This window comes from Alternaria hordeiaustralica (genome assembly GCF_023758085.1).
Source record: "Alternaria hordeiaustralica strain BMP 2776 chromosome Unknown scaffold_2, whole genome shotgun sequence".
Taxonomy (NCBI): domain Eukaryota; kingdom Fungi; phylum Ascomycota; class Dothideomycetes; order Pleosporales; family Pleosporaceae; genus Alternaria; species Alternaria hordeiaustralica.
Window position 1 is genome coordinate 843,502 of NW_026056774.1, and position 15,083 is coordinate 858,584.

Genomic DNA, 15,083 nt, shown 5'->3' on the forward strand with positions numbered 1-15,083 from the left:
AATACCAATGATTGGCGCCGAACCCATGTACTACTGAACTACTACGGCACTTCGTGTCGAAGGACCAAGGCAAGGATAGCGATGGCGAAGTTTGGTCCTTCTATCTCCACGCTAACGGTCGCGAGAACGGTGCTCGGATCAGATCCACCCTGTTATTTCATACTTTTTCTTGCTTTCTGAAAACCAACATGCATGGCGTAACCTGAGGAGATTTGCTGACGGCGTGTCGTTCGTAACGAAGGCGCCCAACTCTGCACCAAGTGGTCTGGATTGCAGGCCTTAGTCGAGTAGTTTGATCCGGGCGGTGATGGCATGGCAGACGCAACCGTGTGGTACGGACGCCTAGTGTGGGGGTAGTTGGAGCTATACAACATGGTGGACGTCAACGACGCCGCCAACTGTCAGCAAGTCAGATCGCGATAGTGAGCAACCACCGGTGAGTAACCTGACGTGGGCGGTGAAAGATGGCGAGTCATCCAATAGTGGGACAACCATTCGGAGTCGGGGTTCTTTTCGGTAGGCGCCTTTCCAACTCGGAATATGCATACAGACAGTCGCATGCTCGATGATGCAGTCGACCTTGATCTGGCAGCGGTCGCGCATTGTTTCCCATGCCGTGCAACCCGCATCTTGCTTATGGGCTGCAGAGCTGACCTTGTGTAGCGGTACACAGAACTAAGATCTGAGCTAGTGCCGTCGCGTGGCGTAACCGAAGTACAGGCAGCGTTGGGAACGATGACCACGAGTCTGGTGTTGCATGTCTCAGTCCCACGCGAGGCGCGTAAGACGTGGGAACTCGAAGTCGAAAGCGCACGGCGTAACTTGCCGTTGCAGTTAGTGCCCCGCAGTGTCGCCGTTGGAACCAGAAGAGGATATGAGCAGGGACGTCGTACTAGATGAAGCAAGGAGAGGTCTGCCCTGGGGTACGTTTCAGGCCCAAATTTGAGGATCTGGCTTTTGATAAATGAGACAAGAGGGCAAAGCAAAGCGTTGTGGTATAGCATCCCACACATCAGCTCTCTAGGATAGCCCTGGAACGTGCTGCACATTGAGGCTCGGGCCGGTTAGGGCCGGAAATGTGACCTGGACTATCGAGTCTGACCCCGGGTCCGCGTACACGGTTGATCGACCATAGCGGCCGAACGCGTACAGTATCGAATTTTCCGCGCTCGGCTGCGGCAGAGGCCTCTTAATTGCAAGGATCCCGCACCTCCTGAATAATCTTCGTGTTGGTCAGGCGAAACCATGCGTGACCGGTCGCCTGGTGCTGAAATACTGAATGACCTATATTGTATTTGTACGACACATATTCGTTAAGAACGGCTGCGATTGGAAAAGCAATCGCATCGTTCCTAGAATTACTGAACGTGGTGTTGCCGAAGACTACCGAATGTCCGTGCTGGAACGTTCAAATGGGCGTACGGCATGAAATTTGACAGCAAGAGCTGATCGTCCTTCGTCGGTGGCCCACCACCAGGGCGATATGACACGAGAACCAACGTCTGCCAGGAGGTTCGTGGAAAAACAATAGACATGAGAAATTGCCGTTCTTACTCGAGGTGCTTTCTGCCAATGACATCCTTTGGAGAATGACGCACAAGCATTTCAGCCACCGCCGATTCCGACTTTCTAAGGCCCGAGCCCTGCGAGCACCGTCACAGTTCCTCACCTCAGCCTCCCTCAAAACAAAATCCTGCCAAGACTAGGCGGAAGCGGGGGGTAGACCGCGGTGCCCTAAAATCTCCCGCTCCTCTTGCTTCCTGTGATTCCAGAAACTAGCAGGCTTTCTTTGAGCGTCGTTCGTTGTCCCCAGGTCGTCCAGTCGCCATGAGTATTCGGATAAATGCGACGGTCCAAGAGGCCCGAACAGCTGCAAACCACAGCCAGGAACAATGGGACCGATTCTACGTAGGTATACTCTTGTCGCAAGGGTATGCTTGGCTAACGGGACTAGTTCATAACCAAAGACGAGGCCAGGCAGCTTGCAGAGGCGCACCCTGACTGGAAAAGATGGATCCTCATCCCCGCGAACGAGAAAGAACAAATGCTGGAGAGGATCAACGCCCGCCTGAGTGCTGAAGGTATCCCACCTGTCGAGATGATCATCCTGAAGTGGCGAGTGTCGCAGTTGCTCCGAGACATCCAGCGGAAATATGGTATGTGCATTTGTGCCCAACTCTGGTGACTCGAGGTAGCGGTCGGCTACGGTGACGCCCTATACAAGTACATTAGCTGATTCAAATGACTTTGCAGAAGCCGGCAGCATGCTACAAGGGATGCCAGGCACGAGCTCAGGGTCAGGATCGGGGTCACCAATGCAAGTCCAGACAGCCCAATCGCCTCCAGACAGCAGCGTTCAGTCATCGAGCCCACAACGAACGGAGTATTCACCAAGCGAAACTCGCCCATACGATCCAATACGGGATGTGTAAATCCCAAGCCCCCGGGAGGAAATTTGTCTTTCACAGCGCGCGTTCAAAGTCGAGAACAGGAACACCCGACGAATATTTGGTATTCGAGCCTGATACCCCAGACCACAAAGCGCGGCGTGCATAGCGAGGAAAGAGCAAACTAGCGAAACCACCTCACGAGGAGACGGAGCGCCATAGGATCCAGCAAGCTATCGTTGTGCGATCGTTGTGGAGGCTTCGAGGAGACGCATCGGCAAGAGATATCGCGTCGAGCGAAGCGGACTATACAACCGCAGCGTTCCATGCGGCTACACCGAGCGGGCTCGACTCGGGGTTGTGTATAGTGCTCTGGTACGTAGCCTGGGCAGTGCCGAGGGTGTTGTGCGCTGCCCAATCCGGTATTTGCCTACTTCCAATGTCTCTTGCTTGCTTTTCCATGTACCTGCAGCTTTCCACACGTCTCAATTCCCCGACGCTGGCTACTCATTGTTGATTGGCACGCAGCGTGCATCTGGCCTTGGCGTCGTGGCTTTTCCGTCCCCGTGCATTGTGCATACAGCCCAATCTCGAAAGAGTCGGAAACAACGACGGTTCTAGACCGCGCATGGCATTTTCTCCGGTTTCTTTTGGCGTTTCCTTCTCGACGCTGCCCTTTCGCATGTCTCAATCTAGGAACAATGCATTCTAGTATTGGACGCTATCAAATTTCGTCTCCTGTTGTTCCAACGAGATATACTCATTCGCTGCTAACAATGGAAGAAAGAAACTCTTGTGTATGTCGTGTGGGCCAGCGTCGCAGGGTAAGGGTCGCTAAGCGTCGAGTCGTGGAGCGAGTGGGCGAAGCGGTCTTATATGACGCAGCTGAGGGCAGCTCATCGGTGTGTCCTTCCGAGGTCGGCTAGGCTGATCGATCTTTAGATGCTCCTACTGTCTCATGAGCTGCTCACCCCGCTCGTCAGAGGGATGTGGTTCATCTGCGTAACAACTCTGGTCATCGCTGGAAGCGTAAGTAATGGATAATCGTGGCCTGCAGAGTCGGTCGGGCATCTCTGGACCTCCGGGCTTGTAAGCCCGAGGAGGCTACCGGCGTGAAGGTTCAATGCTTGCTTGCTGGCCGAGGAGCGTATGCGGGAGCGTTGTGACATCAGAGGGGAGTCGCACGTCTGTGTGACAACCACACCATCGTGTTGGAGGTTCCTAAAGGATGTGGCATCGTAGACGATGATACCGAGCCGGATGACAGCTTGATGAAGAGGGTGAAAGGTCGTGAGGACTGGAGACAGAACACGTCCGACGTGACTGCCTCCAAAGTATGGTACCCTAGCAACTAGTACTTGCCTCATCCATGTCAAAGGGCAGCCACACCCACTTCTCATCTTCAAACTCTTGTACACAACGGCCTCCTGTACTCTCTACATCTCCCCGTGCCCGAGATTCGACTGCGACACGCGGAATGCATCCCACTATCACGCGTCTCACACGGAGTGAACTAGGGGCACAGTCGCCACTACCCGCATCGCTCTACCGCGTCTCTCAGCCTCCTGCATCTCAACACCGGTAATGAGAGCTGCAGCGCCTCGCAGATCTGTCGGGGACTGGGTTCAGCAAGGTCAAGAGGCTTTCCCAGATCTTTCTCAACCGAGCCGAGCCTTCTGCGGACGACGCTATACGTCGCGCACCCAAGACAGTACTAACGGCGGATAAAGGCTTCACTGCAGCTTTAGTACGGAATATCCATTGTACTAATTAGTTTTGTTCTTATGCAGGAAGCTCCATTGTTTGCCCAAGAGTCGTTCACTCTGGTGAGCAGCCAAGACCCACAATGGAAGGAGCACTAGCCGCCGTTTGACAGCTGCTTCTTCCCGTAGCCTGGTTCAACACCGGCCCTACTCTCCCGTCAGAGTTCAAGCTGCATCGTGCAGGCTGATGGGCCTGTCGCGAGCTGCCTGCTGGGACCTTCCATGGAAATCTCGTCAGTGCACCGTGGTCGTCGAGACGAGATTGCTGGGTACCGGTGACTATGTGCCTCCCGCCTGAGCATCTCTCCAGCATCAGCGGTAAGTGGAACTCACAAACGCATCGTATGTTGACTTCAGTGTCCATGTTGTGACACAACAGTAGTGCAGCGGAGTGACACCAGGTATCTTGTCCCTCCGACCTGCTCCTTCGTCGTAGCAACGATGCGGACAGCTCGGTGACCCCTCAACGCAGCGGACCAACGTCCGTCACCGAATGCAGCTCACTGCATACATGTACCCACCATACCCACCTCGAACGCGCCGTGCCCATATTGACGGCTCCACCCGTACCTCATTACGATCACGCGAATACGTTCGGTAGCGCGGCCTCGACGGCCATATACACTCTCGGTTGGAATGAGGCAGTGCTGTCGAGCCGCCTGGGCTTAGCATATACCGTTAGGCTGGACTGGACAGCTGCCAGGCGCAGCTTGATGTACCACAGTGGAGCCTCATGCATGCTGTATGCTGTGTCTTGCAGGACATGTATTGCTAGAGCCACGTCGTAGTACAAGGTGCATGGCCTGTCCAAGCATAGATGTCTTGAGTTGCCTGCTGCAATACTGGCGATACATGAATCGTCATGGCAGTCCTTCTCAGTCCTCATTCAGACGATCGGCGCCGTTAGATCCGACTATCGCTTGAGCTCCTCCGCTCTGCCATGTCCAAATGAAGCTATGGAGCGGCAAGAATGCATCACGCCACACATATGGTACTGAGAGCCTTGGCTACCAGCTGCGCTAGGGCTTGCGGTCATCGCTGCATACATCGAAGACACACACTGTGTTGTTATTGAAGTGACGCACCGCAAGACTCCCAAGTACCCATAATAAGGGGGTCGCGACTGGAACCTGTTTCCTATGCACCATGGCGCCGGACAATGCAGTCGCAAAGATACTCTAGTGATCATAGACTCAGATGGGCAGGGTGTGTATAGTGTTCTCAGAACACAATCTAGTACTAGGTAGTATTTGACACCTGGAACGCTCTACTCCCTGAACGTGTACTGGCCACCACATTGTCGCTTACATTGATGAACGTAATCGTGTCACACAGCAACATCACGTTATTTGAGGTCAAGTCATGAAGTCCGAGAAGAGTTTAGACAATCCCTCTTTGTTCGATTTTCGGACTCCAGTCGGCCTATAGCGTTTCAAACGCAGCAAGACATCACTCTAGCCAGATCAGTCGACGCTCCAAAACCCCCAAATCGAGACGTTGCCCAATCGCAGGTGGACATAGTGTCCTGGTATCATTGATATCATAACCACGGCCAAGCGTAGCTAGCCAGAGACCCTAACGAGTCTCTTTCCGATGCCACCAAAGCTTCCATGTCATAATTCATATTCCCTATTCCCCGTGTTTTTGCCTTTTTGTATTTGTGGTGGACTTAATCTGACCAACTACCCCTGCATTCCAAAGCCAGGCTCAATACCAGCCTGCTTCAACGCCTTTGCTTTCCGCGAATCCACCTCTTTCTTCTCTGCTTTTTGGGACGCTGCCAGCGCGCGGACTTGATCTTCTTCGGCGAACATTGCGCCTTTGGGGTGTTCTTCTCGGTCGAGGTCGACGGTCGCGCATATGGTGACGTTCTCGCCTCGTACGGTCATGACACCGGGGAGCTTGACGTCGTGTATTAGCCAGCGGGGCACGGAGAGGTCGGAGGAGGGCGATGCGTCGGGGTTGCGGGCTGCTATTCGCTCGTAGCATTCTGTAAGGACGAGGTTGGCTGGGGAGTGTTAGCTGTGGTATCGATGACGCGGGGAGGGTCGGTGGTGGACGCACCGAATTGGTCGTAGGAGCGTAATATGCCAATGTACTCTTTCTCGTCACGCAGTAGTACGTCAACCTTTTCTGAATTGTGTCAACGTCATGTCCTCTGAGACTCCTGGCTAGGTGTGTCCATACTGTCCACCATGTCTAATAGCATTGCCGATGTCAGGAAGGCTTGCGGTGGGAGGTCGACGGGGAGTACAGGGGGCGGCGCCTGCCCTCGTGCACCACCGAGCATGTTCGCATGTTGTGGTGGTGGAGTGGCACTGTATACGCCTTCGTAACCTGGGGCGGTATTAGCACTGCGCCATTGTGCGTGTCGGCGGGGGTCGTGGCTCACCAGAAGACGGCGAGGGCCCGCGCGGAATCTCGGAGCCCGGGAGTTGCAGCTGTCCAGGTGCCTGCATGGAGCGCTGGAGCATGGCGTTGAAGTCCGGGCCCATGTTTGGGGCACCTCCAGCGGCCGCGGGGCCTCGTGGTGGGCGTTGGTTGTAGGCCATTGTGGGGGGTTACGCAGTGAGTCGGGCGAGAGTAGTGGTGTTGGTTTAGCGGTTGCGAGGGGGCGATGGATATGGAGCTATCATGGCGAGGCGGCGCATACAATTCTACCTTCACTCGCGTGTTTACGTCGTTGACGCTGCCCGAAATCGCCAACCACTCACGTATGCCAAGCCCCGCTAGTCATGAACTCTGGATGGGAAAGACGTCTTGCATCCATCCGTCTTTTATCCACATATCACTTATACCCCATCACTCAGGTACACCGTTCAAGATACGTGGTTTCTCTGCTGAATTTCGGGGTGCTTGCAGAGGGCCCTCATCCGAAGACACCCATCCGTCCACTCAAGTGGAGAAGCTTCCGCGAAGCCCTCAACATCCAGATCAACTCATCCTTGAACAACGATCTATTTCTTATAATCGTGTACTGGAGACCTTGGTTCGATCTATTTGAGTTCACACAGTCTCGCTTTGATACCTAGTACGCGTCGTGCAGTCAGGGTAACTAGACAATACCGGTGGACGAATCGGAGCTGAGCTACGCCGCACCAGAGCTCCATCCAGGGCAACCCTCAATCTCGCATTTGCGCTCTCTTTCTCGAGTTCTATCTTGTAATTGCTCTTTTTGAACATACGTAGTCAACTTCTAATATCCGTCTCTGCCACAGTACCCTACATTCCCACCCATCGGTAGACTGTTCACCTTCTTTTCATCCACGATGGCTGGCATATTCAGAGTCTTCAAAAGTAAATGGATCACACCACCAAAAGAGGTCCATGAAGATTACACTGGCAGAAACATCATTGTGACTGGCGCGACTTCAGGCATCGGCGTAGAGGCAGTCTTCAAGTTTGCGAAATTGGGTGCCGCCAAAGTCATCATTGCTGCGCGCGATGTGAACAAAGGCGAATCCACGAAATCGGCTCTGGAGGCTCGGCTCGGACGCAATGATCAGCTGGAGGTTTGGGAACTCGATATGATGTCGTATGACAGCGTAGAAGCTTTCGCCAACCGCGCAAATGCGCTTGACCATCTCGACATAGCTGTGTTGAACGCTGGTGCTTGGCGAGTCAAGTTCATACAATCAAGATATGGATGGGAAGAGGACATACAGGTCAACACACTGTCTACAACACTTTTGGCCCTTTTGCTTCTACCAAAACTGAAGGAATCCCAACAGCACACTGGCAGAATTCCAGTCCTGGAGTTTGTCAACTCTGGTCTGCACCAACGCGCTGTTGTCCCACCAGAAGTCCGGCAAAAGCCCAGCGTACTCGAGCACTACAATAAAGAAGAAAACCACAAGGAGGGTAGCCAGTACAAGTTCTCCAAGGTCTTCCTTATGTACGCTACGAACAAGCTTGCCGAAGAGATATCTTCAGGCGATGTGATCATTACCAGCATCTGCCCTGGTTGGGTCAATACCGACTTGGGACGCGACCGCTTCTTTCCTGGCGTGCACATATTGGCGTTCTTCTTCATCTTCTTGTTCATGAGATCTGCGGCTTCTGCTGCGAACATGGTGTTGAGTGGGACCACGCAGGGGGAGAGTGTACATGGCAGGTTTTGGAAAGAGGACAGCATTCAGCCAACTCCACCGAGCCTGGCAGGGCCTGAGATGAAGGAGCTGAGTGCAAGGATGTGGGATGAGATTATCGATGCACTGGAGAAGGATGTCCCACATATCAGCAAGGCGGTTGATGCGGCATTGTCGAAGCGCTGAAGGTTGGCGGATTTAGAACCTAGAATTAGAGAAGACAAGACTACCAAGAAACTTGATGCGTAGCTGTATGGTGAATTGCAAAAGACGGTGCCGTGTTGCCAGACCCAGGGGCCAGCTGACATGTGGCTGAGACTAGAGGCGCAGGCACCTCCACACATGACGTACCGGCAGCCGAATTGGAGCATCATAGTGCCTAGAACATGCATCGGGTGCCTCGAAGCCTGCGCAATCCCTCGTCCAGCAAAGTCAGACAGCTGCAGCCCGCTGAGTCGGCTGAATGCCCAAATCGCCCTTCCGCCGCAAGCCCGCCGCCCACGGTCCCTCGTCCCTCCTGCGCTTCCTCTTCCCCCGGACTCGAGCACGCGCGCGCCTTCACCTCTCCAAGTTCCGCCACGACACGCTCCACTCGCTCAAGAACAGCGCCAAGGCCCGCATCTACAAATACATCGTCTACCGCCAGGCTGCCAAGGCGCAGGGGAAGCAGGGTATTGTTCAGCGCCTACGAGGCTACACGCGGAGGTTGAGCGGCCGCAGCTATCTCGAAGATGCTGCGAGGCTGCGACGACAGCAGATAGCCACGCGTCCGGGAACTACACCTTCCGGCAACAAAGCAATGACGTACCAAGAGAGCTACGAGGCGCGAGAGCCTGGCACGCGGAGACGGAAGCTGGCGGGCTATCTCAAGGCCGCGAACGAACTCCGGCAGACGTACACGCAGCAATATGCCTCCAACTGGAGTAGCAAGGAGGCACAATATGACTACGAGGACGATACACCAGGCGGATTCCCAGATGCCGCCGTCGTTAGAAGCGGGCGGGAGGAGATGATACTCTTTCCCAGCTATGCCCGGCGACACATTAAGCGGAAGCCAGAAGCACAGCCAGGCACCATCCAAGAGACGGAAGGCCAAGGGCGCGACGTTCGAGACTCGACCGGCGCCGGCGATGCCGAGTTCTGGAAGCAGCAATGGAACAACTACGAGGATGACAACGCGGTCGTCGACGTCGATGTGCGCGGCTGGATATACTCGCCACACAGGGGGCAGATGTCACGGAAGCAGAGGCTATTCATCGGTCTCGCACGGCAGTTAGTCGGCGTACAGGCACCTGCTACGCCCAACTCATCCGCGGAGAGTAGTCGCGATACGAGTCCGCAACGGCATGGCTTCCGCGAACGAGCCCACCTGCGCGACGCCCAACAAGACGAAGCCATGGCAGCTAGAGAGGCCGAGGAAATTCTACGGAGGGGCGAGAGAGAGGCAAGAGCTGCAGCACGCGGTGCTTACAGCGAGAGGCCAGCCAAGGACATGGACGACACGCAGCTATACCGGACAGAGAGTGGGAACAGCACGCGGCCGAACAACGGCAGGACCCACCAGCTCGCTCACAGCACATCCAAGGATTCCATGAGAAGCGAAGCCAGTATTCAACCGTTGCAGAAGAGAGGGTCATGGAACCAGCCGTCGGAGATGAGCCCATCAGAACTCGCTGAAGCCAACGCTCGGTTGATGGCTCGGCTGCGACATTTCCTAGCGATACCCATGGCCAATACTCCCATCAGTGTCTTCTTCTACAATGAGAACATATCGAAACAGAGGACCGTATACACCGACGCTGCAGGCCATTTCAGTATGAGCGCGGCTTTGGACTTCGTACCCACCCACGTTCGCATCTTAGCATCAGACAAGCTATCGGCAACCGAGGAAGTGATTGTCACTGCCTCGCAGGGTATCAGCATAATCAGCGACATTGATGACACAATAAAGCACTCCGCTATTGGCAGCGGCGCTCGCGAAATCTTTCGCAACGTCTTCATCCGCGACCTAGTCGATCTCACCATCGATGGTGTCAGAGAGTGGTACAACAGAATGGCGGAGCTGGGAGTCAAGTTCCACTATGTCTCCAACTCGCCCTGGCAGCTATATCCTGTCATCTCCAAATACTTTGAGTTAGCTGGACTACCACCAGGCTCATTCCACCTGAAGCAATACAGCGGTATGCTCCAAGGCATATTCGAGCCCGTGGCAGAGAGAAAGAAGGTCACTCTGGATAAGATCGCAAGAGACTTCCCAGAACGAAACTTCATCCTAATCGGAGATAGTGGCGAGGCGGATCTGGAGGTTTATACCGATTTCGTGCTTGAAAATCCTGGGCGAGTTGTCGCCGTTTTCATCCGCGACGTCACCACGACAGATAGCCCGGGCTTCTTTGATCCTTCCACCGGGTCCTCACCAGGCGACCACTCTTCATCAACACCATCGACACAACGTAACAGTGGTGGTAGCTCGGCAGCTTCGACTAAGGCTCGACCGCCATCTGAAGAGCACGACCCTGAACTGAAAGCTGCCATTGCAGCCTCATTACGTGACATGGATGCGGAGAACAACAAGCGTCCAAGTTTGCCTAATAGGAAGTCCTCTCCGCACACCACATCACAACAAGCTTCCTCGAACAATCTGATAGACCTATCCTCCGACGATGAGGTAAATGATTCACCCGCGCTGAGGAAGTTCAATAGTGAAACTCAAGCCGACAACGAAAGACATCGCTCATCAGTCGCCTCGAACGCGAGTATGAAGTCTGCGCCGCCGCCTCCTAAGAAGCCAGTCGCTTTAAGGAGCCCGTCGACGGAATCATTCAATGCGCAATCCACTTCCAACCCGCGACCGCAACCACCTAAGCCCCGAAAAACCTCAGCGGCTGTCACTCAATCCAGTCCGCTTGCACAGCAAGTCAGTGCTTCAAGAAGCGCAAACACATCAGCACTCTCCAAGCCTCCAGTGGGACCTAAGCCATCTATGAGCTACCAGAGCCAGGCGTCAGAGGACCAGCAGTCATACGCTGGTATGGCTCGCGACAAGTTGTGGTCTGTCTACAGTAATCTACCCGCACTGCGTTCAACAGAGGAGCCCGGCTCCAATGCTTCCAGTCTGGATGTAACTGGTGTTCGCAAAGGCCCGCCTCCACCTCCACCTCGACGCGGAAACCGCGATTCAGCTGCAAGCGCAGCATCGTACGTAAGCTCCAAAGCATCTTCAGCGTGGCAGAACGCCCCCTCCATACCCTACCACAGTCGCCCTCAGGCCATATCTGCGCAAACGTCTCAGCCATTCTCTACTGCAGCGCCACGGCAGGGCATCAACCGCACCAGCACCGGTAGTACCCTGGGTGGTGCTGCAGGCGAGCAGTACGGTACAAAGAAGGAGCAGTTATGGCGGCAGAGATGGGCACATGCAGAGCAGGTTCTCTCTGAGCAGGGCGTAATACTGCGAGGATGGAGGGTAGGCAGCGACATCATGGGCGAGGCGGAAAGAATAGTCAAAGAGGCTGATAAGAAATTCAAGCGCGATGAGCAGTGAGGCGAGGCGGGAAACGGGAGTACCGGCAAAGCGAGCGAACAGAAATGAACGCAGCGTCGCCTGTGGATAATTGGTCGTCGCGTTATTAGCGGGTTGCCTGTTGTCACTACACACATGAACATAACGAGCCGTATTTCTATCCTGTTATCTATCCCAATGCATCTCTCCATGCGCTGCGGACCTGCCCCACCGAAAGAGGCATCTCGAGATACCTCGAGTTGGAACCAAGATGTGTTTTGACTGGTAGCGAGAGCAGCTGTGCCATGAGTGTAACTCCCGTGATGCCACAACCGCCCATTTCTGGGTAATCGAAATCTCGCGCGGACGCTCCACCTGCACACATTCCACAAACGCATCTCCCCCGTATCAAGCGTTACGCCACACGAGATTTAAACTTCCCCAAGTCCATTTCCCTTGCCAAGCAAATCGATAGTGTGCATAAATCGCCCCTGGAAATCGGAAGCGTCGAACCCTCGCGCCTGGAGCCACGACTAAAGAGGGGGTGTGGTACCACGGCATCTGCGCACGTGCATGATTGTTGTTGTTGTGAGATGGCTGGACTGCCCATGTTCAGGAGTCGTGATGTCATGCCCTTGCTAACTGCGTATCAAAACAAAAAGACGCTAGATCCTGCCGCTTGTGCCAGCCTGCCAGGTACATAGTTGGCGACACGCGACTGCGACGCGCTTTTGGATTGTTACCCTGTCTGCCTCTTTTTTACATCAGCTGCTTTACTACTACTACGCACGTTCGCCTGGCATCTTAATTCTCGGTGATAGATATTGAAAATGTATGTAGATTTGGTGTTGTTCTCATATTGCGATTGCGACCGCGGTTGCGATCGCGATGGTGATGATGCGCCGCGTTGTTGTTCGCGCCCAGTACGCGCATTGTCACACGCTGTCGCTGTCGCTGTCGGCTTGAAGTTAGGATATCTTTGAATGAAATGCTGACTATGATGTTCTTCTGCGCAGGCCATCTAGCAAAGGAAAGCCAACGGATCCCAAGTTGAGGGAGAAGGTCAAGGAGGACGTGAAGAACGAGACCAACAAGGACGGTGGTGGCAAGGGACAATGGAGTGCTTGGAAGGTGAGTTTGCGTGGCTTCCTTTCTTAATGTCCTCAACGAATGCGATAGTGCGCATTGCTTCGTGCATAGACTGACGCGATATGTAGGCTAGCAAGCTCTCGAAAGAGTACGAAAAGAAGGGCGGCGGCTACGAGAACGAGGCTGGCAGCAAGAACGAACCGAAGAAGGGAGCCCCACAACAAAAGTCCAAAGGCAAGAAGAAGGCCGAAGAGAAAGAAGAGAAGGAGGAAGAACCAGAGAAAGCGGAAGACGAAGAGCCTGCGGAAGAAGACGACAAGGAGAACGAGAAGAAGCAGGATACCGAAGAAGAGAAGGAAAACAACGAGGCTGAGGAAGAGGATAAAGAAGAGGAGGCCCCTCCAAGCGCACAGAAGCCCAAGGCCAACACTGGTGCGAAGAAGACTGGCGCCAAAGCTGGTGCTAAGGGTGCGGCAAAGTCTGCTGAGCCAAAGAAGGCAGCCGCTCCTAAGGCGAAAGCCAAGGAGAGGACAGAGGGAACCAGGAAGTCATCGAGGGTTGCCGGCGCTGGCAAGCGGAAGACGTATGACGAGGATGAGAATGACGGTGAGGAGGAAGAGAAGCCAACCAAGGGTAAGGCGAAGAAGAGCAAGTCCTGATGATGCGACGCTCTACGTGCATGCTTCTTTGGGTTACTGGTGCGTATCGTGACCGATTGTGTAGTCACAGGATCAATCGAGTGTATCCGCAACCAATATGGAAGGGTCGATGGGTATAATGACAGTTTAATTATTTCCGAGATGTTTACTCAACGCCTTCTCCATGCGATCTCGCGTCTACTCCTTCTAAGCTTACTCGCGCCTGCCTGACCGGAAACTGCAGGCCCGACGAGATAATCCGCACCGATGAGTCTAGTGTCGACCTCACCACACATTACGCCCCGGCCCCAGTGCCCAACGTGGCTGCAGATTGCCAAGATCTCACACCGATCATGTTGCTGACTGCGAGGTAGTCGGACTCTCCGAGCATGTCGCGATGTTGACGGAGTCAACTTTACCGCCGGGCAAGCGCACCCCGATCCTGCAGTACAAACTTGGAGTCAGCGCTTCTTCTGCACGCACTTTCGGTCTGTTGGTCTTACCAAAGCTCGAAGCCAGCAGTATGCATAGTGCCTGGTTGCGCCGTCGTCATGGGCGTGTAACGAACATAGTCTCGTTCCTGGAACCCGGCTTTTGAAACCACCGTGGCACCACAAGGCGTAGCGGATACTCCCTGGACAACATTAGCCGAGATGCTTTCTCTGAGCCAGTCAGACCTACCAACAGCGCGTCGTCGAGATCTGCTAGCTGAGTGCAGTAGCTCACGAGTCTTCCTGCATGGCCTCTTCGCCAATAACAGGGTGCCACTGCTAAAGTACAGAGGCGCATTTTGCCCTCTAGATGTCTATTCTCCGCTGTCAGCAATCTGCGTCTAGATACGTCAGTTATGCATACTGCAATTTTGCTGGACGCGTGACTGCGTTATAGATCTCCACGGCTTCAGTACTTTGATCTCTTTCGAGGTCAGGGACATCCAGTCGCTCAGCAACGCCAGCAAGCACGTCTTTGGGTTGGAAATGATGGATATATGCTGATTCTGATTTGAGCTGAATACTGCATACTCCTACGATACTTCTCCGTGTCGGAAGGACCGACTTGAAGGACTCTCGCAACGCTTCGTACACGTGTTCAGACTCGTCTTCTTGAATATTATCTTCTGCAACGAGCACCACGCATGCAGGATCTCTTAAGGCTTTCTCGTACTGAACAAAGTAGGAAGATATAGTGTCAGATGGAAATGTCTGGTAATTGACGCGTTGAAACTGAAAAGAAGGCGAAGAAAAGAACGCAGCAGCCGCAACAAGCGAGATTCGGTCCAGGTCATCTAAAGTAGCTAGGCGTACGCCTTCTACAGATGGAAAAAGCATGACTTTGCTCGGCTACTAGCACTGCAAATACGAACTTCGTTCTGGGGAAACATATCGAAGTTCAATATGCAGGTCATTTAAAGCAATGCAATCTCGCAACAGAGTACGCATGCATTCAGGAGAGACATGCTACCAACATCTCTTTGTCTACGATAAGCACGCACTGCCATTACGCATAGTTGTGCATAAAGCGAGTTGAGACATCATACCCGCATTTGTATGTTGCTTGGAATACAGCGCTGGCATTGGACGGGATAAGATCCCGTTGTCGAAAGGTAGGCCGCCTGC

General features: G+C 54.0%; 5 protein-coding genes across 5 annotated transcripts; 4 read left to right on the top strand and 1 right to left on the bottom strand.

Annotated features, from left to right (window-relative positions):
- Positions 1-1,827: 1,827 nt before the first annotated feature.
- On the top strand, positions 1,828-2,432 carry J4E84_001746 (uncharacterized protein; the record flags this gene model as incomplete). Its single annotated transcript, XM_049384376.1, has 3 exons — positions 1,828-1,908; positions 1,955-2,156; positions 2,254-2,432. 3 exons carry the CDS (start codon positions 1,828-1,830, stop codon positions 2,430-2,432), a joined length of 462 nt encoding a protein of 153 aa, XP_049247732.1.
- Positions 2,433-5,832: 3,400 nt separating this feature from the next.
- On the bottom strand, positions 5,833-6,702 carry J4E84_001747 (uncharacterized protein; the record flags this gene model as incomplete). Its single annotated transcript, XM_049384377.1, has 4 exons — positions 5,833-6,158; positions 6,215-6,283; positions 6,338-6,487; positions 6,543-6,702. 4 exons carry the CDS (start codon positions 6,700-6,702, stop codon positions 5,833-5,835), a joined length of 705 nt encoding a protein of 234 aa, XP_049247733.1.
- A 717-nt stretch (positions 6,703-7,419) lies between these two features.
- J4E84_001748 (uncharacterized protein) lies at positions 7,420-8,424 on the top strand (the record flags this gene model as incomplete). The annotated part of the gene is made up of 1 exon (XM_049384378.1): positions 7,420-8,424. The coding sequence occupies one exon, from the start codon at positions 7,420-7,422 to the stop codon at positions 8,422-8,424; it is 1,005 nt and encodes a 334-aa protein (XP_049247734.1).
- A 277-nt stretch (positions 8,425-8,701) lies between these two features.
- Positions 8,702-11,782, top strand: J4E84_001749 (uncharacterized protein; the record flags this gene model as incomplete). The annotated part of the gene is made up of 1 exon (XM_049384379.1): positions 8,702-11,782. One exon carries the CDS (start codon positions 8,702-8,704, stop codon positions 11,780-11,782), a length of 3,081 nt encoding a protein of 1,026 aa, XP_049247735.1.
- Positions 11,783-12,063: 281 nt separating this feature from the next.
- Positions 12,064-13,488, top strand: J4E84_001750 (uncharacterized protein; the record flags this gene model as incomplete). The annotated part of the gene is made up of 3 exons (XM_049384380.1): positions 12,064-12,086; positions 12,766-12,871; positions 12,958-13,488. The coding sequence occupies 3 exons, from the start codon at positions 12,064-12,066 to the stop codon at positions 13,486-13,488; spliced, it is 660 nt and encodes a 219-aa protein (XP_049247736.1).
- Positions 13,489-15,083: the final 1,595 nt, after the last annotated feature.